Source organism: Ambystoma mexicanum, chromosome 8 (genome assembly GCF_040938575.1).
Source record: "Ambystoma mexicanum isolate Mex_15411 chromosome 8, UKY_AmexF1_1, whole genome shotgun sequence".
In the NCBI taxonomy this organism is placed as follows: Eukaryota; Metazoa; Chordata; class Amphibia; order Caudata; family Ambystomatidae; genus Ambystoma; species Ambystoma mexicanum.
This window is the reverse complement of record NC_090929.1, coordinates 1,702,222,580-1,702,244,019: the sequence shown is the minus strand read 5'-3', so window position 1 is coordinate 1,702,244,019 and position 21,440 is coordinate 1,702,222,580. Positions and strand designations below refer to the sequence as shown.

Below are 21,440 nucleotides of genomic sequence, written 5' to 3'. Positions count from 1 at the left end.
TTTGGACTTGAGAGACCTCAATAAGAACATTTGGATTGATCACGAGGAGCATGACAGGCTCTTAAGAATTGTTCTGAGCAGACTGAGGGAGGCAGATCTCACTTTCAGCTAAATAAATGTAAGATTGGTGTGGAAATTAAGGGGGTCCTGGGAGTCTCTCTGCCAGACAGTCTTGGTTATGAGAGAACTAACCCAGAGTCTTTAGCTCATTATCTTTCACAGAGGAGAAATATCCAAAACATATCAGTCTTTGTCCTGCCCTCGGGCAGTCCAGCACCGAAATGCTAGGCAATTCTCCTCTGAACAAGAGTACCAACAGCAACCCCAGACACGTGTTTCAGTCTGGCTAAATAATCTGGGTAAGTCTCTTGTAACCAGGACTAATGTCTGGCAGAGGGACTCCCAGGACCCCCCTTGTTAATTTGCATAATGTGGGTCTCACCTTAAGTTACTAGGGGAATCCAGACGAGGACCCCTTGCTCACTATTCTTCGAGAGGCACAGCTCCACCCTACTGATGAGGATAGTCCTTGGGTGCCCGAGGAGCAACAAGTGGTCCAGGTGCCGGATGAAGAAAGCAAAAAAAAAGTGGACCACCCCTCATGATGTTATTTGTTTGTTTGTTTATTTATAACGCGCAGACCATCAGGCCCGGGGGCATCAGGGCGCAATTTGTACATATCATTACCTGGTTGTTGTGTATCATCAAGGACATTCTTGTTTGTCTGCCTCCCTTTTTATCCCCAAACGTTATTTGCCGGTCAACAAGAATGAAAGCTTCCATGACGAAGTGATACATGTGAAGAATTCTGCCCGTCCTCCCTCGAGGCAACACACACTGCGCAGATGCGTCACAAGCACTTGGCACAAGAAGTTCAATAAACAGAAACTTTATTGCTTTCAGCAACCCCTGATTTTTGCAAATAGAAACAAAACTAAAAGAGTGATTAAAGGGCAGTACAATGCAAAGAGAGTCACAAAAGGGTCAGTGGGCTGTTGAAAGAATGTAACACAATTAATGGGTGCCAAAGCCCTTCATTGAACTTCAGCAGGGCAGAAACGTTGCCAATCGCCCCAGTTCTGGGGCTGATCTCTTCACTGTAACATGGACTCCAATACGCTTGGCTACAGAGAAACACTGAAATAAAGACCATTTAACTAATAATCAGAAAAGGTCATGCCTAAAACACAAAGCAAGCGATAATAATTCCATATGAAGAAGTCAAATAGACATAATAGTGTAACAGTCTTGTCAAACACATTATTTGGATTGCACGTGGTAACTTCAAAAGTTCACAAGTCTCAATAATTTTAAATCACCCACAAAAAATAGATTTGCACCAGTAAACTTGCCTTGATCATTGGTCATTAAGGTGGGAGTGAGTATGATGAGGATGTTGCAATCTTCCTTTACCTTTCAGGAGTCTGATTCATGCAGCCTACCAGGACCTCAGAACTTTCCCATACACACTATGGCCTCTGTTCCAGAAAACAGCCTAAACTAAGAAGCAGCTCACCCGGCCGGCCATGGCCGATTAAGAGAATGGAGATAATGATGGACAGCACATAGGCTGTGATGGGCTTCTCACAGGTTCAGACAGAGGCAGTTCTCCAGCTCAGACAGGGGCTATCGAAGGGCTAGGATGGGAGGCTTACAGGTTCCACGAGGGCAGCAAGGGAGCCATTTACAGTCTGAGAAGAGGGCAGCTCATGAGCTCAAAAAAAGGCAGGCCAAATGCTCAAATGCAATGACATGAAAACCTGCAGACGGATAACACACTGGACTTCAGTTTAAAACAGAAACAGCAAAATAATGCTATTTACAGTCTTTTTCACACTTTAGACAAGAGTGTCCCAGAGGTATTGGGGAGTTCCAGGGTAGGTGGAAAAGCTGGCATCCGTACAGGATTGAGTTGAATTGTCCTGATATTTTGTGTAATGTTTTGCAAGGTTTCGTGGCACAACCAGGCAAGGGAGGACTCAAGGGGGGTTGTCGGGAAAGCTCCTAGATTGGGGTACCAAGAATCACAAAACCCTTCCCTTGCAGCCACATTTCTCTGGCTCTTCTCATTTACTGACCCAGGGGATCAGGGACAGAGGTGTACATGGACCGGCAAGAGGGCAGGGAAGCAAGGAGACTACACTCTGCCCCTCTAAGTAGTCCTAGCACACCTGCAGTGAGAACTAAATGATCAGAGAGCCCAACTAACGATGGCATCCCACCTCCCTGTATTTTGGAGCTGCTCATTAAGTCTGCCATGTGGTGGTCGGACGCCACGCCATCCCTCACATGATGCACAGCGCTCCGGAGGAAGATGGCTCTGGCACAGATTCAAGCATCTCCCACCGCCCTATGCCAGCACTCACAGAACCGCTTGCTTCCCCGCACTAGGTCGCTCATCCTGGTGGCCAAGGCTCTTACTGGATCCAGAAATTGAAACACAGGGGTAGAGGCTACACTGCATAAGCGCATTCATATGCCCAACGTTTTTGCCCTCAATGTTCAGGAAACCTGCACCAGAGGGAGACCACAAGCTCAGTGCTGCAAAGTCAACTCACAGAGAGGATCCCAAAGCAAAGAGGGCCTCTTGAGTGCAATCAGAAAAAGCATGATCCACAAAACACCTCGAGTGCAATCGGAAAGAACATGATTCACAAAACATCTTCAAATATTTTCATGAATACTGCACCATTCTTAGGAAGAGGGTGCACTTTTTTTGTTTCAATTTGCTTGTCCAGATACTGCAATGTCCATTTGTCTCTGATTTTGTCCTCCTTTGATGATGTGATATTTGCTGCAGAACCCAGGGGCCATGATGTCATCTGTGAGCGCTGGTAATAGTAGCCATCCAACAGTGGGTGATTGTGCGAAGTTATAGGGTGCATTGTGAAGGCTTGTCAGTATTCATCATGGATAAACTTGGCCACGGTGCTCAGCTGGATATTGGACGTCCCTTCATAGATGGAACCTATGACATCACAGAAAGCAGAGTGAAAGGACTGGATGAAAAGACCTCCCTCTCACACAGAGAACAGTTTCTATCCTACATAACCTCAGACACTCCTGCAATTCCATGCACCCATACACTCATGTTCATGCAATTCGGAGGCAGGATCATATCGCAGAAATACTCAGAGTGCCAAGAAAGAGGAGCAGAGAAGGAAGAGAAAGCCAGCGTGTGAGAAAAGCGGCGCTTTCTGCATCCTTCTCACATGGAGGAGAAAAGTCGTGTTTCAGAGAGATTGTGCTAGTGTCCCAAACAATGGCCCCTAGTACACTGAATATGTGGAGACAGCCTTATTCTGGGGACAGCTTGTCAGTCTAGAAATACGGATACCTCTACTTTGAGACCGCAAACGCATTTTGGTGGCCGTGGGCCAACCGTCTCATGCACGATATGACAGAATATAGGTTTTCGAGTTTGCCAGTGAGCGGCCATTTTGATGTAACAAGAATCGCCATTTTGTTTTCTAACCATTGCTCATTGCTTTCTATGCTTCGCAGTATATTTTCCGCTTACACTGCTCGACTGTGGAACATTGTCTGTATGTGAAAAGGACAAGGCCGCAGGGCAATGAGGATAACAAGAGTTCGCTGAAACACAAACGTAGGCAGCGCCAGGAAGAATGCCCATCTCCCTCCCGAATGTAGCCTTGAAGCAGAGCTGCAGGGCATTTAATCATTTCACAGCTGCCAGCCAGTCTCGTTATATGGTAGAATATGTTAGAATAATACCGCTAAAGGCTTGAATTCTGCTTTTCTTACGCCCCCACCCCCTTTGTTGAGCCCGCTAGAGCATGTCGGCTCCCAGGACGCGAATAACAACTGATAGATAGCAAGGTCTGGAATGCAACTCCCCCCGTATGTAGTTTGCTTCCAAGAACAGAAGCGCCGTGTTTTATTCAATAACTGAAAGATGCCTCTGCACTCACAAATTGCAAATTGTTACTAGAATAGATGTTTGAAGGTGTCATAGTGGTCAGAGATGTCCATCATCACACCAAGTTCAAAGAAACCCAATAAAGGGGGGTGTTAAACATGTCATAGCTGATTGTTTGATATGCATTTTGTATATATCTAACTGATGTACGTAATTCGCTCTCTTGCGTCCCTCGAGATCTAGAGATACACGTTGCGGGGGGCGTGAGACCGAGTTGGCCAACTGAGACTTTTGCTTTGCAATAAAACCCTAGCTTTGGGAATACAACCTTGTGTCTGGCGTCTCTATCGTGTGTGGTGACCCGCCTTGTTTCCATAGATGTCAGGGTCCCCTAGGGGCCCCTTTCAGGCTAGTGGGGTGACTAAGGGGGCTAGGTGCCTCCCCAAGCTAGCGGATGAATTGCCCTGAGGTGGCATGGACAGAATGCCCCCGTCTCCCCGCTTACTCCCGCCACTGGGCAGGGAAGAGATATGATACTGTTGCTTTAACGGTACAATCAGAAAAGTGGCGACCTCACGCGTAGAAGGGCACTACCTCTCCATCACAGATTCAACAAGATAAAACTCCCGGACAGCACCAACAACTGTCCTTACAACTGTGAAACATAAGGAAAGCTCCCATGAAATCTAAGATGGCAGACCAGCTTTTTAAAGCTACTGACCAGACGCCACATGGATCAACCAATCAGAGAGAGGCTACAACTGCAGTGGCGATTTCCTAGAACCCAATCACCTCACAGAATCAATGAGCTTACACACCTGCAAACCTTAACACCCACGATAGCCCAATGGAGGACCCAGGGAATTAGAAATGGGGGGAATTAGAAATGGGACTTCCTCAAAACGGAAGCCGTAGGCATTTGGAGAAGGTCATGGTCTTAGGTTGGAGAGAAGTATCAATTCATTAAGGAAGCTTTAGGAGGAGTTTGGAGTCAGAGACAAGATGGGGAGAAGAACCAGCAAGAGGGGCGGGGGTGGGGGACAGGAACATCAGGAGGTGACTGGAGAGATATCAGGCGGTCGCAGGAGGGCGATACCAAGAGCGGGAAGGAGAGATATAGCAAGAGGTGGCCGGAGGGGGATATCCGGAAGTGGCAGAATAAGAAGGCTGGAGGGAAACATTAGAAGGAGGGCAGTGAGCTATCCTGAGGTGGCTGTAGCAGGTGACTGGAGAGGTGACTGGAGATAAAGCTTAGGTGGTAGCTGGACAGTGCTATCCGGAGGTGGCTGGAGCAGGTGACTGGAGATAAATCTTGGCCGGTAGCTGGACAGTGCTATCCGGAGGTGGCTGTGGCAGGTGACTGGAGATAAATCTTAGGCGGTAGCTGGACCGTGCTATCCGGAGGTGGCTGGAGCAGGTGACTGGAGATAAATCTTAGGCGGTAGCTGGACAGTGCTATCCGGAGGTGGCTGGAGCAGGTGACTGGAGATAAATCTTAGGTGGTAGCTGGACAGCGCTATCATGAGGTGGTTGAGGAGCATATCCAGAGGAGGTAGATAAGAGAGATATAAGGGGATGGATTTATGGTCGGAAGTGGAACAAGCATGTGCTGCGTCATCAATGAGCGGTCAGGACCAGCAAAGGAAAAAGAGGAAGTACCCAGGGTGACGATCAGCTCCCTAGTGAAGAGAGGTGGCGAGGTCCTCTTGAGCTCCTCTGTGGATTCTGGGGCTGGCAAGCCCGACTGGCTCGGCCTACCAATGGAGAAGCTCCAGGTGACTCTACTCTTGGGAGTAGCACAGCTGCAACATCAGGAGGGAGAGAAGGTAATCACACCCCACTAGAAACAGGAGAGCAATCCAAGTAATTTTTTAAGGAGGAGCAAAAGACAGAGACTGAGGCCCTGAATCATGGAATTATTTTCGTGAAAAACAGGGATTTGCGTGCCATTCTGTCCGCAAATCCCTGTTTCACAAGCAAATAATTCCATGAATCAGGGCCTGAGTGTTAAAACAGGACCCTGAATTCTTATGAAATATTTCTAAAGGAAACCGAGGAAGGGTGAAGCTATTGACAAAGACTGAGCATGAGGAGCAATGCAATTTCGTGTGTATTTTCTTTAAAAACCCCAACTGAGCTCTTATCTGGGGCAGGGGCCCTCCCGCTATATTGTGAATCAATGGCCCTCTTTATTTCTTCCAATGAACGTGTGTGCAACAGATCCCCGGATTCTAATATCATTGACCTCACCATTACCTCGGGAGCCATTGTAAAGGAAACTTAAGTATTCGTATCATAATGCTTTAGTCCCTTCATCCCCTACAGTGCCCCTAGTCTAAGACTGAGCAGGAATGTTTCACTAGCTCTATTATTGATTGTGACAGTATGTTGCTTTTTTTGTTTGTTTTTTAAATCGCTGTGAACCTACAGAATGGTCGCCTACTTGAAAACTCTTAGTGGGTATGAGCCTACAGACACCATACTGGCAAAAGGCTGCTGATACGAGTTCATGGAACCATTGATGTGGACATGACCGGGTTGTCTCTTAATGGTGCGCAGGTGACATGCAAGCACTGTTAAAAACTGTTTATTAAAAAATAAATTACAGGTTAAGAGCAAATGAAACTAAAGGGCTGGGCACCAGACCAGGCTTCCAAAGCCCGTTACTTCACGCCACCCATTCATCCAAGTATGGATTGTAATGTGTCACCTGGAGTTGAAAGGCAAAATCGCCCTGCGGCAGACTTCCGCTACCCAGCCTAAAAATACACCTGCCTTGGTTAATCCCAGTAATTATTGATCCTGACAGTAGGTAATACCTTCTGCCCCCCCCCCCCCCACACACAGGATTAGCTAAGGTGAGGGTTGGTCATGAATAAACTGCTGGACTCATAAAAATAGAGCAGGCAGTGTCCCACCACAACCTCATGCAGAACAGCGTGCTGTACCCCCCTGCCCCGCACCCCATGGCCCCCAGCACCGCTTTAACGATGACTTGTGCTAAAAGATGTTTCTTAGCCACTGCCCGCCAGAGCCCATGCTTCGTAGCGGGCAGTGTCAAGGTTTACATGATGTGGAAAGGGGAAGGCTGTAGCAGATGGGAAGGAGCTGGCAGAGTCTTCTGGAATTCAACAAAGAGACTCCCCAATACATAGTCAGCAGCACAAGGAGAACGTCAAGGCCATTGCTAACACACTAAGTATCATTTGCACCTACGAGAAACACCAAACTGACACCTTTATGGAAAGAAAGGTTACCAGGCATTTGTGGAGAGCCCCCCAAAACTATTACGTCAAGGAAAGCACTAAGAATTACCACCAGGGAGTAGTGGAAAACAAATCAGACCTTTAAAATTGGGCAACCTGAGACATCAGTAGTTTTGCACAATACCTTTAACACATGCCTGCGTCTCCCACACTTCCGTCACATCATAGAAAGCAGGCAAAGGGACCTCAGTTTGCTAAGATAAGAAATCTTAGAAGATGCCTAAAAGCTCCTGCCAAATAACTAGGCTTTTCAACCATATAGAAAGTTCTAGACACTCTTATCCCTATCAGACATTCTGCTTTCGTCTTGCAGAAAGATTCCAATCTAGAGTTGGGGCATAAACATGAACACTCACAAACCATCAGGACCATGAAGGTCGAATGCCTTAAGCAACAGCTTCAAGAGTAACTAATCCCTTGGACAGCCTTCCTAGGAATGACCAACTACTGCCAGCAAGTGCGGCAGACCGGTCTCCTGCACGCGTTCATTAACCTCTCCAAAGGATGAACAGACATTCTTTAAAAACTAGGGCAACACCATGACCCCACGGCATTCTCCCCCTTGGCATGAACAAGGTCACATCGACTGGCAATCCACAGTGCAGTGTCTGGCATGTTTCGGTTATTAAAACCAGGTCTGGCAAATAATCTACCTGCAGGAATTGAAGTGTAACCATAGACCCAAAAGAAACAGTGGGAAAAGAGGACCATAGTGGCTTCAGAGTGGAAGGAAAACACACTGTGGGGTCTGAAGCATGCTTAGAAGAGCAGAACGTGCACATACGAGAGCAAGAGAACGTGGGAAACGGAACGAAGGTGGAGCACAACAAGGGCAAGAATAAGTGCCCACCTAGAATATGGTGTGTGTACAAAGACAGGCACAGGGTCACCAGAAGTGACCTAATCTCAGGACTGAAGTGCATTTATAATGCAAAGGAAATCTTTAACCAACCTGTTACATCACCAAAGGACCCTGACTCTAATTTTGAGCACCCTTTTTCATCGCTCTGTGCGTACCTATGGGGACTGGAATGTATGCAATTCTGAGGACCTCCTAACCAGGGTTAGCATGGCATCAGCTAAAATGGCCCTCTTAGGTCTCCCTGGACACTAAAGGCTTCCCATCAGTACCTGCATCTCGCCAGTTAATGATGGATATAGTGCTGATGCTTTGTGACGGAACAGCTCTCCCTAGAGTGATGCCCCGCTCAGCACTCAGGAGCTGCAAGTGATTCTCTTGCTCCGTGCCAGCCACCACTACTCCCTCTAATACCCCAGAGATACATGATAAGGCAGGTCACCTGCACTGGAGTCAGGCAAACAATGATGAGGTCACCTGCTCTGGAGTAAAGCCACCACAGTCCCCTCTAATACTCCAGAGCGACATGATGAGGTCACCTGCTCTGGAGTACAGCCACCACTACTCCCTCTAATACCCCAGTGATCCATGATAAGGCAGATCACCTGCACTGGAGAGAGGCAAACAATGATGAGGTCACCTGCTCTGGAGTAAGGCCTCCATGGCCCCTTCTAATATTCCACAACCCCATGATGAGATAACCTGCTCCCGAGTAAGGCCACCACAGTCCCCTCTAATACTCCAGAGCGACATGACGAGGTCACCTGCTCTGGAGTACAGCCACCACTACTCCCTCTAATACCCCAGTGATCCATGATAAGGCAGGTCACCTGCACAGGAGTCAGGCAAACAATGATGAGGTCACCTGCTCTGGAGTACAGCCACTACTACTCCCTCTAATACCCCAGTGATCCATGATAAGGCAGGTCACCTGCACAGGAGTCAGGCAAACAATGATAAGGTCACCTGCTCTGGAGTACAGCCACTACTACTCCCTCTAATACCCCAGTGATCCATGATAAGGCAGGTCACCTGCACAGGAGTCAGGCAAACAATGATGAGGTCACCTGCTCTGGAGTACAGCCACCACAGTCCCCTCTAATACTCCAGAGCCCAATGATGAGGTCACCTGCTCTGGAGTACAGCCACCACTACTCCCTCTAATACCCCAGTGATCCATGATAAGGCAGGTCACCTGCACAGGAGTCAGGCAAACAATGATGAGGTCACCTGCTCTGGAGTACAGCCACTACTACTCCCTCTAATACCCCAGTGATCCATGATAAGGCAGGTCACCTGCACAGGAGTCAGGCAAACAATGATGAGGTCACCTGCTCTGGAGTACAGCCACTACTACTCCCTCTAATACCCCAGTGATCCATGATAAGGCAGGTCACCTGCACAGGAGTCAGGCAAACAATGATGAGGTCACCTGCTCTGGAGTACAGCCACTACTACTCCCTCTAATACCCCAGTGATCCATGATAAGGCAGGTCACCTGCACTGGAGTCAGGCAAACAATGATGAGGTCACCTGCTCTGGAGTACAGCCACTACTACTCCCTCTAATACCCCAGTGATCCATGATAAGGCAGGTCACCTGCACTGGAGTCAGGCAAACAATGATGAGGTCACCTGCTCTGGGGTAAGGCCACCACAGCCCCCTCTAATACTCCAGAGCGACATGATGACGTCACCTGCTATGGAGTAAGGCCACCACAGCCCCCTCTAATACTCCAGAGCCCCATGATGAGGTCACCTGCTCTGGAGTACAGCCACCACTACTCCCTCTAATACCCCAGTGATCCATGATAAGGTAGGTCACCTGCACTGGAGTCAGACAAACAATGATGAGGTCACCTGCTCTGGAGTAAGGCCACCACGGCCCCCTCTAACACTCCAGAGCCCCATGATGAGGTCAACTGCTCTGGAGTAAGGCCACGACAGCCCCCTCTAACACTCCAGAGCCCCATGATGAGGTCACCTGCTCTGGAATAAGGCCACCACAGCCCCATCTAATACTCCAGAGCCCCATGATGAGGTCCCCTGCTCTGGAGTACAGCCACCACTACACCCGCTAATACCCCAGTGATCCATGATAAGGCAGGTCACCTGCACTGGAGTCAGGCAAACAATGATGAGGTCACCTGCTCTGGAGTAAGGCCACCACAGTCCCATCTAATACTCCAGAGCCCCATGATGAGGTCACCTGCTCTGGAGTACAGCCACCACTACACCCGCTAATACCCCAGGAATCCATGATAAGGCAGGTCACCTGCACTGGAGTCAGGAAAACAATGATGAGGTCACCTGCTCTGGAGTACAGCCACCACTACACCCCCTAATACCCCAGGAATCCATGATAAGGCAGGTCACCTGCACTGGAGTCAGGCAAACAATGATGAGGTCACCTGCTCTGGAGTACAGCCACCACTACACCCGCTAATACCCCAGGAATCCATGATAAGGCAGGTCACCTGCACTGGAGTCAGGCAAACAATTATGAGGTCACCTGCTCTGGAGTACAGCCACCACTACACCCGCTAATACCCCAGGAATCCATGATAAGGCAGGTCACCTGCACTGGAGTCAGGCAAACAATGATGAGGTCACCTGCTCTGGAGTACAGCCACCACTACACCCGCTAATACCCCAGGAATCCATGATAAGGCAGGTCACCTGCACTGGAGTCAGGCAAACAATGATGAGGTCACCTGCTCTGGAGTAAAGCCACCACAGTACCATCTAATACTCCAGAGCCCCATGGTGAGGTCACCTGCTCTGGAGTAAGGCCACCAGAGCCCCTTCTAATACTCCAGAGCCCCATGATGAGGTCACCTGCTCTGGAATAAGGCCACCACAGTCCCATCTAATACTCCAGAGCCCCATGATGAGGTCACCTGCTCTGGAGTACAGCCACCACTACTCCCTCTAATGCCCCAGTGATCCATGATAAGGCAGGTCACCTGCACTGGAGTCAGGCAAACAATGATGAGGTCACCTGCTCCAGAGTAAGGCCACCACAGTACCATCTAATACTCCAGAACCCCATGATGAGGTCACCTGCTCTGGAATAAGGCCACCACAGTCCCATCTAATACTCCGGAGCCCCATGATGAGGTCCCCTGCTCTGGAGTAAGGCCACCACGGCCCCCTCTAATACCCCAGTTATCCATGATAAGGCAAATCACCTGCACTGGAGTCAGGCAAACAATGATGAGGTCACCTGCTCCAGAGTAAGGCCGCCACAGCCCCCTCTAATACTCCAGAGCCCCATGATGAGGTCACCTGCTCTGGAATAAGGCCACCATAGTCCCATCTAATACTCCAGAGCCCCATGATGAGGTTACCTGCTCTGGAGTACAGCCACCATTACTCCCTCTAATACCCCGGTGATCCATGACAAGGCAGGTCACCTGCACTGGAGTCAGGCAAACAATGATGAGGTCACCTGCTCTGGAGTAAAGCCACCACAGTCCCATCTAATACTCCAGAGACCCATTATGCGGTCACCTGCTCTGGAGTAAGGCCACCATGGCCCCCTCTAATACCTCAGTGATCCATGATAAGGCAAATCACCTGCACTGGAGAGAGGCAAACAATGATGAGGTCACCTGCTCTGGAGTAAGGCCTCCATGGCCCCTTCTAATATTCCACAACCCCATGATGAGATAACCTGCTCCAGAGTAAGGCCACCACAGCCCCCTCTAATACTCCAGAGCCCAATGATGAGGTCACTTGCTCTGGAGTACAGCCACCACTCCCTCTAATACCCCAGTGATCCATGATAAGGCAGGTCACCTGCACTGGAGTCAGGCAAACAATGATGAGGTCACCTGCTCTGGAGTTGAGCCACCACTACTCCCTCTAATACCCCAGTGATCCATCATAAGGCAGGTCACCTGAACTGGAGTCAGGCAAACAATGATGAGGTCACCTGCTCTGGAGTAAGGCCACCACAGCCCCCTCTAATACTCCAGAGCCCCATGATGAGGTCACCTGCTCTGGAGTAAGACCACCACAGCCTCCCTCTAATACTCCAGAACCCCATGATGAAGCCTCCTGCTCCGGAGTAAGGCCACCAAGACCTCCTCCAATACTTCTGACATCTATGATGCAGTGACCGGCTCTGGAATAAGGCCGCCACGGCCCCTTCTAATACTCCAGAGCGCTATGATGAGGTCACCAGCTCTGGTGTAAGGCCACCACAGCCCCCGCTAATACTCCAGAACCCCACAATGAGGTCACCTGATCTGGAGTAAGGTCACCACGGCCCCTCTAATACTTCCGAGATCCATTATGAGGTCACCTGCTCCAGAGTAAGGCCACCACGGCCCTCTCTAATACTCCAGAACCCCATGATGAGGTTACCTGCTCTGGAGTAAAGCTACCATGGATTCCTCTAATACACCAGAGCCCCATGATGAGGTCACCTGCACTTGTGTAAGACCACAATGGCCCCCTCTAATACACCGGAGCCCCCATGATAAGGTCACCTGCACTGGAGTAAGACCACCATGGCTCCCCTCTAATACTCCAGAAGCACATGATGAGGTCACCTGCTCTGGTGTAAGGCCACCACAGCCCCCTCTAATACTCCAGAACCCCACAATGAGGTCACATGATCTAGAGTAAGGTCACCACAGCCCCTCTAATACTTCCGAGATCCATTATGAGGTCATCGGCTCTGGAGTAAGGCCACCACGGCCCTCTCTAATACTCCAGAACCCCATGATGAGGTCACCTGCACTGGATTAAAGCCAGGACTGCACCCTCCACCCTTCAGAGCGCCTTCATGACGTTACCTGCTCTGGAGTCTGCCCAACACCAGCCACGCAAATACTCAAAAGCCCCATGATAGGTTACATGCAGCGAGACCACCAACAGTGGTAGAAGGTGCTATACAAGACCACCTACATTACACATTCCCTTCCCTGCTTAGCAGTCAGTACAACACTGCCCCCTCTAATACTGCAGAGCTCCATGATGAGGCCACCTGCTCTAGAGTTAGGTCAACACTGTCCCCTCTAATACTCCTGAGATCCACAATGGGGTCACCTGTTCTGAAGTTAGGCCACTGCTGCCTCTCTAATACTTCAGAGTCCCATAATGTGCTCACCTCCTCTGGAGTCAGGCCAACACCACCCCCTCGGGTACTCCTGAGCGCAATAATGAGGTAATTTGCACTGTGGGAAGGCCAACACTGGCCAGTCTTGTACCCTTGAGCTTCACACTGAGGTCGCCTGTTCGCGAGTCTGTCCAATGCTGACCCCTCAAATGATCTAGAGCTTTCTACTCCACAGTCAGGCTGACACGCCCCAAACTCTGAAATTCCTGTGCTTGGCTAACTGGCCCCTAAATAGTCTGCAGCATTGAAGAAGGAAGGTGGCACCCAGACATGGCAGCGGGGGCTCCCAGGATAGGATTTATCTCTCTGGAAACCATGCTGTGCCAGCTCCAATTACTTTCTTGAGCATGGAATAAACTTGTGTTGGGCTCCCCAATGCCAAGGGCAACGGTGGTGGTCACATTTATTCTGAACACCTGGATTATGGCTACACTTCACTTCATTTACAATGCACTGCATAGCTTTGGACATTAGCATTTTCCTATTTTTGTATTCACAGACTATCCCACAGTGAAGACCATTGTAAACATAGAAAGATCTTTACAGAACACCTTTTCTATAATCTGTTTCTTCTCTTGGCTGTGCCTCTTACGTGGGTACATTTCAATTGTGGCACCACTCGAGTGTGTATGTCTGTTCACAATATCACTCACATTTCTCTGCTATGAGACCTAAACCCCTCACCAACTTTGTGACTGGGTCAGAGACCAAGCAACACAAGGACCAAATGGGCATTCAAGGTGCCATTAACAATGTACACGTGGAAATAAAAAGCTGTGGCCCTTCCACTACAGTCCACGCATTGAAAGCAGCCCTTCAAACCATTCACCACTCTCTAAGGTTAAGCGCAGCTGCACTGAGCAATGCCGGCAACTTCGAGCTGAAGAAGGCGGCGGAAGAGAAAAGAGTGCCATGGGAGGGAGAAGATGGGAAAAGACAAGAGAGAGGGATGGTGGGGAACAAAGGGACTGGGCTAGGGGAAGGAGAAAGAGAGGGGAGCCGGGAAAGAGTAGAAAGGACCGAAAGACAAAAGAGAAAAGAAACAAAAGGAACAAGTAGAGGGAAGATGAGAAAGAGACGTAGAATGGGAACGGGGAGAATCAGCAACAACAAAGAGCAATGAGAGTGAATAGGAGAAAGGAAAAGAGTTTGAATCTTGGAAAGCAGAAGGGAACAAAACAGACTAAAAATGAGAAGAGAAATAAAGAATGGAAAAAAGTGCAGCGAGACAGAGGGAGAAACAGAAGGAAAGGAAACCAAAGAGAAGAAGGTACATCAAGAGGGAGAGAAACAGAAGGAAAGGAAGGAAAAGAAAAAAGAGAAAGAATTGAAATCTGTACAGAGAGAGGGAGAAAGAAGGAGGCAAGAAAAGGTGACAGAAGGGAAATAGAGAATGGACAAAGGTACAGAGAGAGGGAGAGAAGAAGAAGGATGGGAAGAAAGAATAGAAAGTTTACCTTGGCATGCACTGAATTCATCTCACCCGCCTTAGGTAACCATTCAGATTGGAAGGTGATTCCAAGAAGGGAAGTCGGGGAATCAAAGTTGAAAGACTCAGTCGTGAAGCATATATAGCCCTGATGATGGAGTAAAGCCCTGAAATGCATTGGCTCATAACTACATTTAGACCGAGGAGACCGAGGAGACAGTTCTGTCTAAAGAAATAGCCATTTTCGGAGTTCGAGCAGAGTTGAGCAGTCTTTGCAGGAGACACCCAGGCTGCCTCTCTCTCTGTGCTCCATTCTACAGCCACCATTTTGTGGGAGGACCTACAAAAACTTACCCAGCACCGCGTAGCGGTCGCGGAGTTCGAGCAGAGTTTAGCAGTCTTTGCAGGAGACACCCAGGCTGCCTCTCTCTCTGTGCTCCATTCTACAGCCACCATTTTGTGTGAGGACCTACAAAAACTTACCCAGCACCGCGGAGTTCGAGCAGAGTTGAGCAGTCCTTGTCAGGACTGAAAGGCTGTTGTCATGATCTCTGCTTCCAAAAGGTCAGGGTTTTCCCAACTCCCTTGGAAGCAGATCCATAACCCAGGTTCCGAGTGCCAACCAGTCCCAATTGGGACCTTTTGGACCCAGTCCTGGCGCCAGTGGCACCAGGCTCATAAATATGCCCAGTCCCAGCGCTGGAAGCGCCGGGCTCATAATGCTTGGGTGGACTTACCTTCAGCAGACCATGCTGCTTACATGCCTGCCAGTTGAGCCTCTGATCCTCTTCTGTTTGGAACTACTTTTCCTGTTGGGTGGGGCTGGAGCCACTCCCTAGATTCAGAACACTGGAACTCTTCTGGAAGGCAGGAACTCTTTTCTTACCAGGAACTCTTTTCTTACTTAGGCGTGGCTGTGGAAGGAGACACCTAAACACTACAGGAGGCTATTTAAACCACACCCGGTGGATGAATCTTGCTTTGCGTTATTCTGCAACCTCTGCAGCAGAACGCTCATCGTGTCTTCTGCATCTGGTCCTGGGCCTAAGGAAAAAGGCTTACCATCCTGAATCCAGTCTTCAGCAACACCTATAAAGACAAGAAAGAACAGGTTAGCATTCCGGCATCTGAAAGGCAAAGGCTTACCATCCTGAATCCAGTCTTCAGCAACACCTATAAAGACAAGAAAGAACAGGTTAGCATTCCGGCATCTGAAAGGCAAAGGCTTACCTACTCTTCGGCGCTGCATCCCGCATCTGAAAGACAAAACAAGGTGCGTTTAAAGACATTGGGGAACTTTAATACTCACGTGCCATGACTCCTTTCCACATCTAATCCAGTGGGTATTCCGGCACCCTGCAGCCGCTCCGAACTCGTGCCTGCAAAATAAAAAGACAGTTAGAGCGCATAGTGAAGCAGGCAACAAGCGCTTACTTACGTGCTTCCAGGCGCTTCTATTCATCACACGGGCTCCATCTTCAACTCACTTCAGCCCGTCATCCGCCATCGCCGGAACCCTGCAAAACAAGAGACATCATTACTAAAGACTTTAAAGACATTTGAATGACTCGAAACTTACCGTTCGTGCAGTAAACGACGGACAGCAGTCCTCTGAAGTCAAGAGGCCTGCGCTACCTATCCAGTGAAGAAACTGGTTACAGCACCCTGCCCCGAGGCAGATGGAGAGCTCGGCATTCACTTACCTAAGAAATCTTACTCTACACGTCAGGCATACAGTGCACAGAGGTCCAGCCCAAAGAGCCAACCGGGTGCTACACATCACCTTTGAAGATACGGTAGTCGCCCAGTCAAGACCGGCGCCTCTGCGAGAATCAGGTGAGCGTTACAGAACGCAAAGCCTACCGCAAAACTCTCGCCCAGGCGCTATGGAAACCTCGGATACTGACCCCCTAGCCCGGTTACTTGGGGAACTAAGGGCAGAAGTGCATGCAGCTCGTCAGGAAACGAATGCTCTAAGAAGGGAACTAATTATTTCCAAGGAGAGAACAGACAATCTTGCTAGACAAGTGCTACAGTCACAAGCCGGACAGACCCCGTTACCCGCATCAGGGGCAAATCTTCCTTCAACATCCTCTATGAATCCAGTGCAGATCAACCTACCTGGGAATGTACCTCTGGCTCCGCCCGAACGATTTTCTGGTGACCCAAAGAGGTTTGCAGTATTTATCAATCAGTGCCGGTTGCACTTCTTATGCCGGCCAGCAGCCTTTCCAACTGATCAAGCAAAAGTAGCTTTTGTACTTTCGTACCTTAGTGGCAATGCGGCAGACTGGCCGATCCCTCTAGTTAATCAAGATGATCCGGTTCTCCATGATTTTCAAGCCTTTCAGCTTAGTATGGAAAAACTGTTCGCAAGACATTCACAGGGGCAGGCCTTGGACAATGAGCTTCTTTCATTGCGACAGGGTAATCAAGACCTTTTGGCTTATATTGCATCTTTCAATAGGCTAATAGTGGAAACTCAATGGCCTGAGGACAAAAGGATTACGCTGTTTTATAGAGGTCTATGTGGAGAGCTCAAAGACGTTTTAGCCCAAGTAGTGAATCCCCCACAAGACTGTTCGGATTATATAGACTTGGTCGTTCAAATAGATCACAGGCTGCAGAACAGGAAGGCCGATCGTTCCAAGTTTGATGCTCGAGTATTTTCCAAACCGCCAACTCCTTCCAAAGGAGTAGACTCCGGGGAACCCATGCAAATAGGGGGTCTGAAAGGTCCTCTAACACAAAGGGAGCGGGAAAGGAGGAAACAGTTGCAATTATGCCTATATTGCGGAAACTCAGGGCACTTTCTTCGAGACTGTCTGGTGAAACCTGCCAAGAAGGCAGTAGGAGCTGCAGTTACCAAAGTTACAAACTCTGAGCAGGGAAACGACCTCGCCCGACAAGAATAGAGGTCCTCTTGCCGAGCGTGAAAACCAGTTCCGTGACCTCGCATTTCGTGATACCTATGGTCCTCATTAGCCCTGATAATCCGGATCGATTACATGCAATTGAAGCTTACGTCGACAGCGGTGCCATCGGCAATTATGTGGATCATGAAATGGTTTTGAGGATGAATCTAACTCTTTGTCCCAAGGCTGTAAAGGACGTCATTACTACGGTGGATGGTACGGAGATAGCCTCCGGGCCAGTAACGCATACCACTCAAGAGGTGACGCTAGTAAGTCAAGATGGACACCATGAGAAGATCGTGTTCGATGTGATCAAGGCCCCTCAGTTTCAGATTATTCTAGGAATACCTTGGTTAGAGAAACACAATCCTCTGATCGATTGGCGAGCAAGAACGGTCCAGTTTCCAGAATGTGTCTCTACTTGTCACCCTCCACCTGGTGTTGCACTGGCCGCAATTTCTTCAGAGACTCCCCAGTTACCTCCCGAATACCTAGAATACCAAGATGTTTTCCGGAAGGATCAGGCTAACTCTCTACCTCCTCATAGGTCTTATGACTGCCAGATAGACCGGATACCTGGATCTACTCCTCCTTGTAGTAGAATTTATGCCCTCACCGAGCCTGAGAACCTTCACCTTCGACAATACCTGGATCAATACCTGGCGAATGGGTTTATTCGTCCTTCCAAGTCCCCTGCTTCTTCAGCTTTGTTCTTCGTTCCAAAAAAGGAAGGAGACCTTAGAACTTGTATCGATTATCGCTCCCTGAACCAGATCACCGTTAAGAATAGATATCCGTTACCTTTGATCCCTGAACTCCTGGACCAAGTCAGAAAAGCATGCATATATACAAAGCTGGATCTTAGAGGAGCTTACCACTTGGTACGAGTAAAAGAGGGCGATGAATGGAAGACGGCCTTCCGCACCAAGTATGGGCTATTTGAATATCAGGTCATGCCCTTCGGACTTTGCAATGCCCCGGCCGCCTTTCAATATTTTATGAACGATGTCCTCAGAGAGCTCATAGATGTATGTGTTGTTGTTTACATTGACGACATCCTCGTTTATTCTTCATCGGAATCTGAACATCGGAAACACGTGAAAATGGTCCTCGAAAGATTGCGTCAACACAAACTTTTCGCTAAGTTGGAAAAATGTGTTTTCAACGTGACTGAAGTTGAATTCTTGGGATTCATATTATCACCTGGCGGAGTGCATATGGATTCAAAGAAGGTCGATGCAGTTCTCAAATGGCCATCACCATCCTCCGTAAAAGGTGTGCAAAGCATGTTAGGCTTCGCTAACTTTTACCGCAGGTTTATCCCTGAATTCTCTCGAATAGTCCAGCCCATCACTGCCTTGTTAAAGAAAAACAAACGTTTTGAATGGTCTACCGAGGCGGAACAAGCTTTCCAGGATTTGAAGACTAAATTTATCTCTGCACCAATCTTAAAACACCCTCGCCCCGAACTCCCCTACATCGTGGAAACTGATGCTTCAAGCCTTGCCATGGGGGCAGTTCTATCACAAAAGGACCCGGTAACCAATCAGTTGCATCCCGTGGCATTTTGGTCCCGCAAATTCTCGCCTCCTGAAATCAATTACACGATTACTGACAAGGAACTTCTGGCTATCAAGTCTGCCTTTAAGGCTTGGCGGCATTATCTGCTGGGGGCCCGACACACCGTTACTGTGATTACGGATCACCGAAACCTGCAATATTTGAAGACCGCAAAAGCCCAATCCTCTAGACAACTCCGTTGGGCATTATTCTTTGCCGAGTTTGACTTCATAATTACCTATCGACCTGGTACAAAGAACGGTAAAGCCGATGCCCTTTCTCGGATGGGAGTGGAAGAACAGTTGGTCAACCCTAAACCTGTACCAATCATTCCCGAACAAAGAATTCTGGGTGTAATCGCCACAGAATCCATAGAGGAAGTTAAGGATAAAGCCAGGCAACTTGTAACTCCAGCAGACATACAAAATTGGCATCTGCAGGGAAAGGACTTTGCAGTAAAGGACAACTTATTGTATTTCCAAGAACGATTATATCTACCCAGCACAGATTTACAGAAAAACGTAATCTCTTGTTATCACGACTCTTTAATGGAAGGTCATCCCGGTATGGCCAAGACCTCAGAAAAGATCAAGCGCTACTTCTGGTGGCCGTCTTGGAAAAAAGATATCAGAGACTTTATAATGTCCTGTGGAGTATGCGCCCAAAACAAGAGTCAAAAGGAAAGACCAGCAGGCCTCTTACGCCCTATTGACATCCCACCTCGCCCTTGGCATACGCTTTCTATGGACTTCATCACCGATCTACCTCCATGCTCCGGATACAATACGATTCTAGTAATCGTGGACTTATTCTCCAAGATGGCGCATTTCATTCCGCTCAAAGGCTTGCCAACAGCAGCAACTCTGGCCCGAGAATTTCTCGAAAACATCGTCCGACTGCACGGTTTTCCTTCGGTTCTAATTTCGGATCGAGGTAGTCAATTTATTTCTCATTTTTGGCGAAGTTGCTGTCGGTCGGCTCAAATTGATGTGAGACTATCGACCAGTCACCACCCTCAGACCGACGGACAAACCGAGAGGACCAATCAAACTCTGGAACAGTATTTACGCTGCATGCTGCAACAAACTGAAAAAACTTGGAAAGATATCCTTTGGATAGCCGAGTATGCCTACAATAACTCTGTCCATTCGGGAACTGGGAAAACCCCGTTTTTTCTTTTGTACGGCAGTCACCCTCGAACCTCGGAGTTGGATCCCCTCCAAGATCTTGAAACACCAGCAGTAGACTACCTGCATTCTACAATCACCCAAGCCTTTAAGGAAGCTGTTTCTCACCTTCAAAGGGCTAAAGAACAATACAAGAAAGGAGCAGATCAACATCGGAAGGAAGCCCCTCACTATCAAGTAGGGGATCAAGTCTGGTTATCCACCAAATATCTACCTCTAAAAGGGCCACGCACATTCAACCCAAGATACCTTGGTCCCTATTCCATCACTACCATAGTAAACCCAGTAGCGGTCAAGTTGGACTTGCCCCCGCACATGAAGATACATCCGGTCTTCCACGTCTCTCTATTAAAACCCTTGCAACCTCAAACCCGACTAACCAAATCTCCAAAACCTATCCTAGTGGATGGAGAACTCGAGTTTGAAGTCAAAAGCATTCTGGACTCCAAGATCTCCAAATCTAAACTATTCTACCTAATTGACTGGAAAGGCTACGGCCCCCAAGAGAGATCCTGGGAACCTGCTGAATATGTCCACGCTCCTCGCCTAATCAAAAGATTTCACCGAACATTTCCTGACAAGCCAAAACCCCCGGAGAAGCCCGGTTTGGGAGGGGCCTTGAGGGGGGGTACTGTCATGATCTCTGCTTCCAAAAGGTCAGGGTTTTCCCAACTCCCTTGGAAGCAGATCCATAACCCAGGTTCCGAGTGCCAACCAGTCCCAATTGGGACCTTTTGGACCCAGTCCTGGCGCCAGTGGCACCAGGCTCATAAATATGCCCAGTCCCAGCGCTGGAAGCGCCGGGCTCATAATGCTTGGGTGGACTTACCTTCAGCAGACCATGCTGCTTACATGCCTGCCAGTTGAGCCTCTGATCCTCTTCTGTTTGGAACTACTTTTCCTGTTGGGTGGGGCTGGAGCCACTCCCTAGATTCAGAACACTGGAACTCTTCTGGAAGGCAGGAACTCTTTTCTTACCAGGAACTCTTTTCTTACTTAGGCGTGGCTGTGGAAGGAGACACCTAAACACTACAGGAGGCTATTTAAACCACACCCGGTGGATGAATCTTGCTTTGCGTTATTCTGCAACCTCTGCAGCAGAACGCTCATCGTGTCTTCTGCATCTGGTCCTGGGCCTAAGGAAAAAGGCTTACCATCCTGAATCCAGTCTTCAGCAACACCTATAAAGACAAGAAAGAACAGGTTAGCATTCCGGC

At 48.7% G+C, this 21,440-nt stretch overlaps 1 protein-coding gene across 2 annotated transcripts in view; it reads right to left on the bottom strand.

The window, feature by feature from the left end:
• Positions 1-873: 873 nt before the first annotated feature.
• ACADSB (acyl-CoA dehydrogenase short/branched chain) overlaps positions 874-21,440 on the bottom strand; it is a 359,596-nt gene continuing 339,029 nt past the window's right edge. For both annotated transcript variants that reach the window (XM_069612021.1, XM_069612022.1), the window contains one exon: positions 874-2,968. In XM_069612021.1, the coding sequence (XP_069468122.1) occupies positions 2,898-2,968 (71 nt within the window). In that variant the 3' untranslated portion in view covers positions 874-2,897. The remainder of the gene's footprint in view (positions 2,969-21,440) is intronic.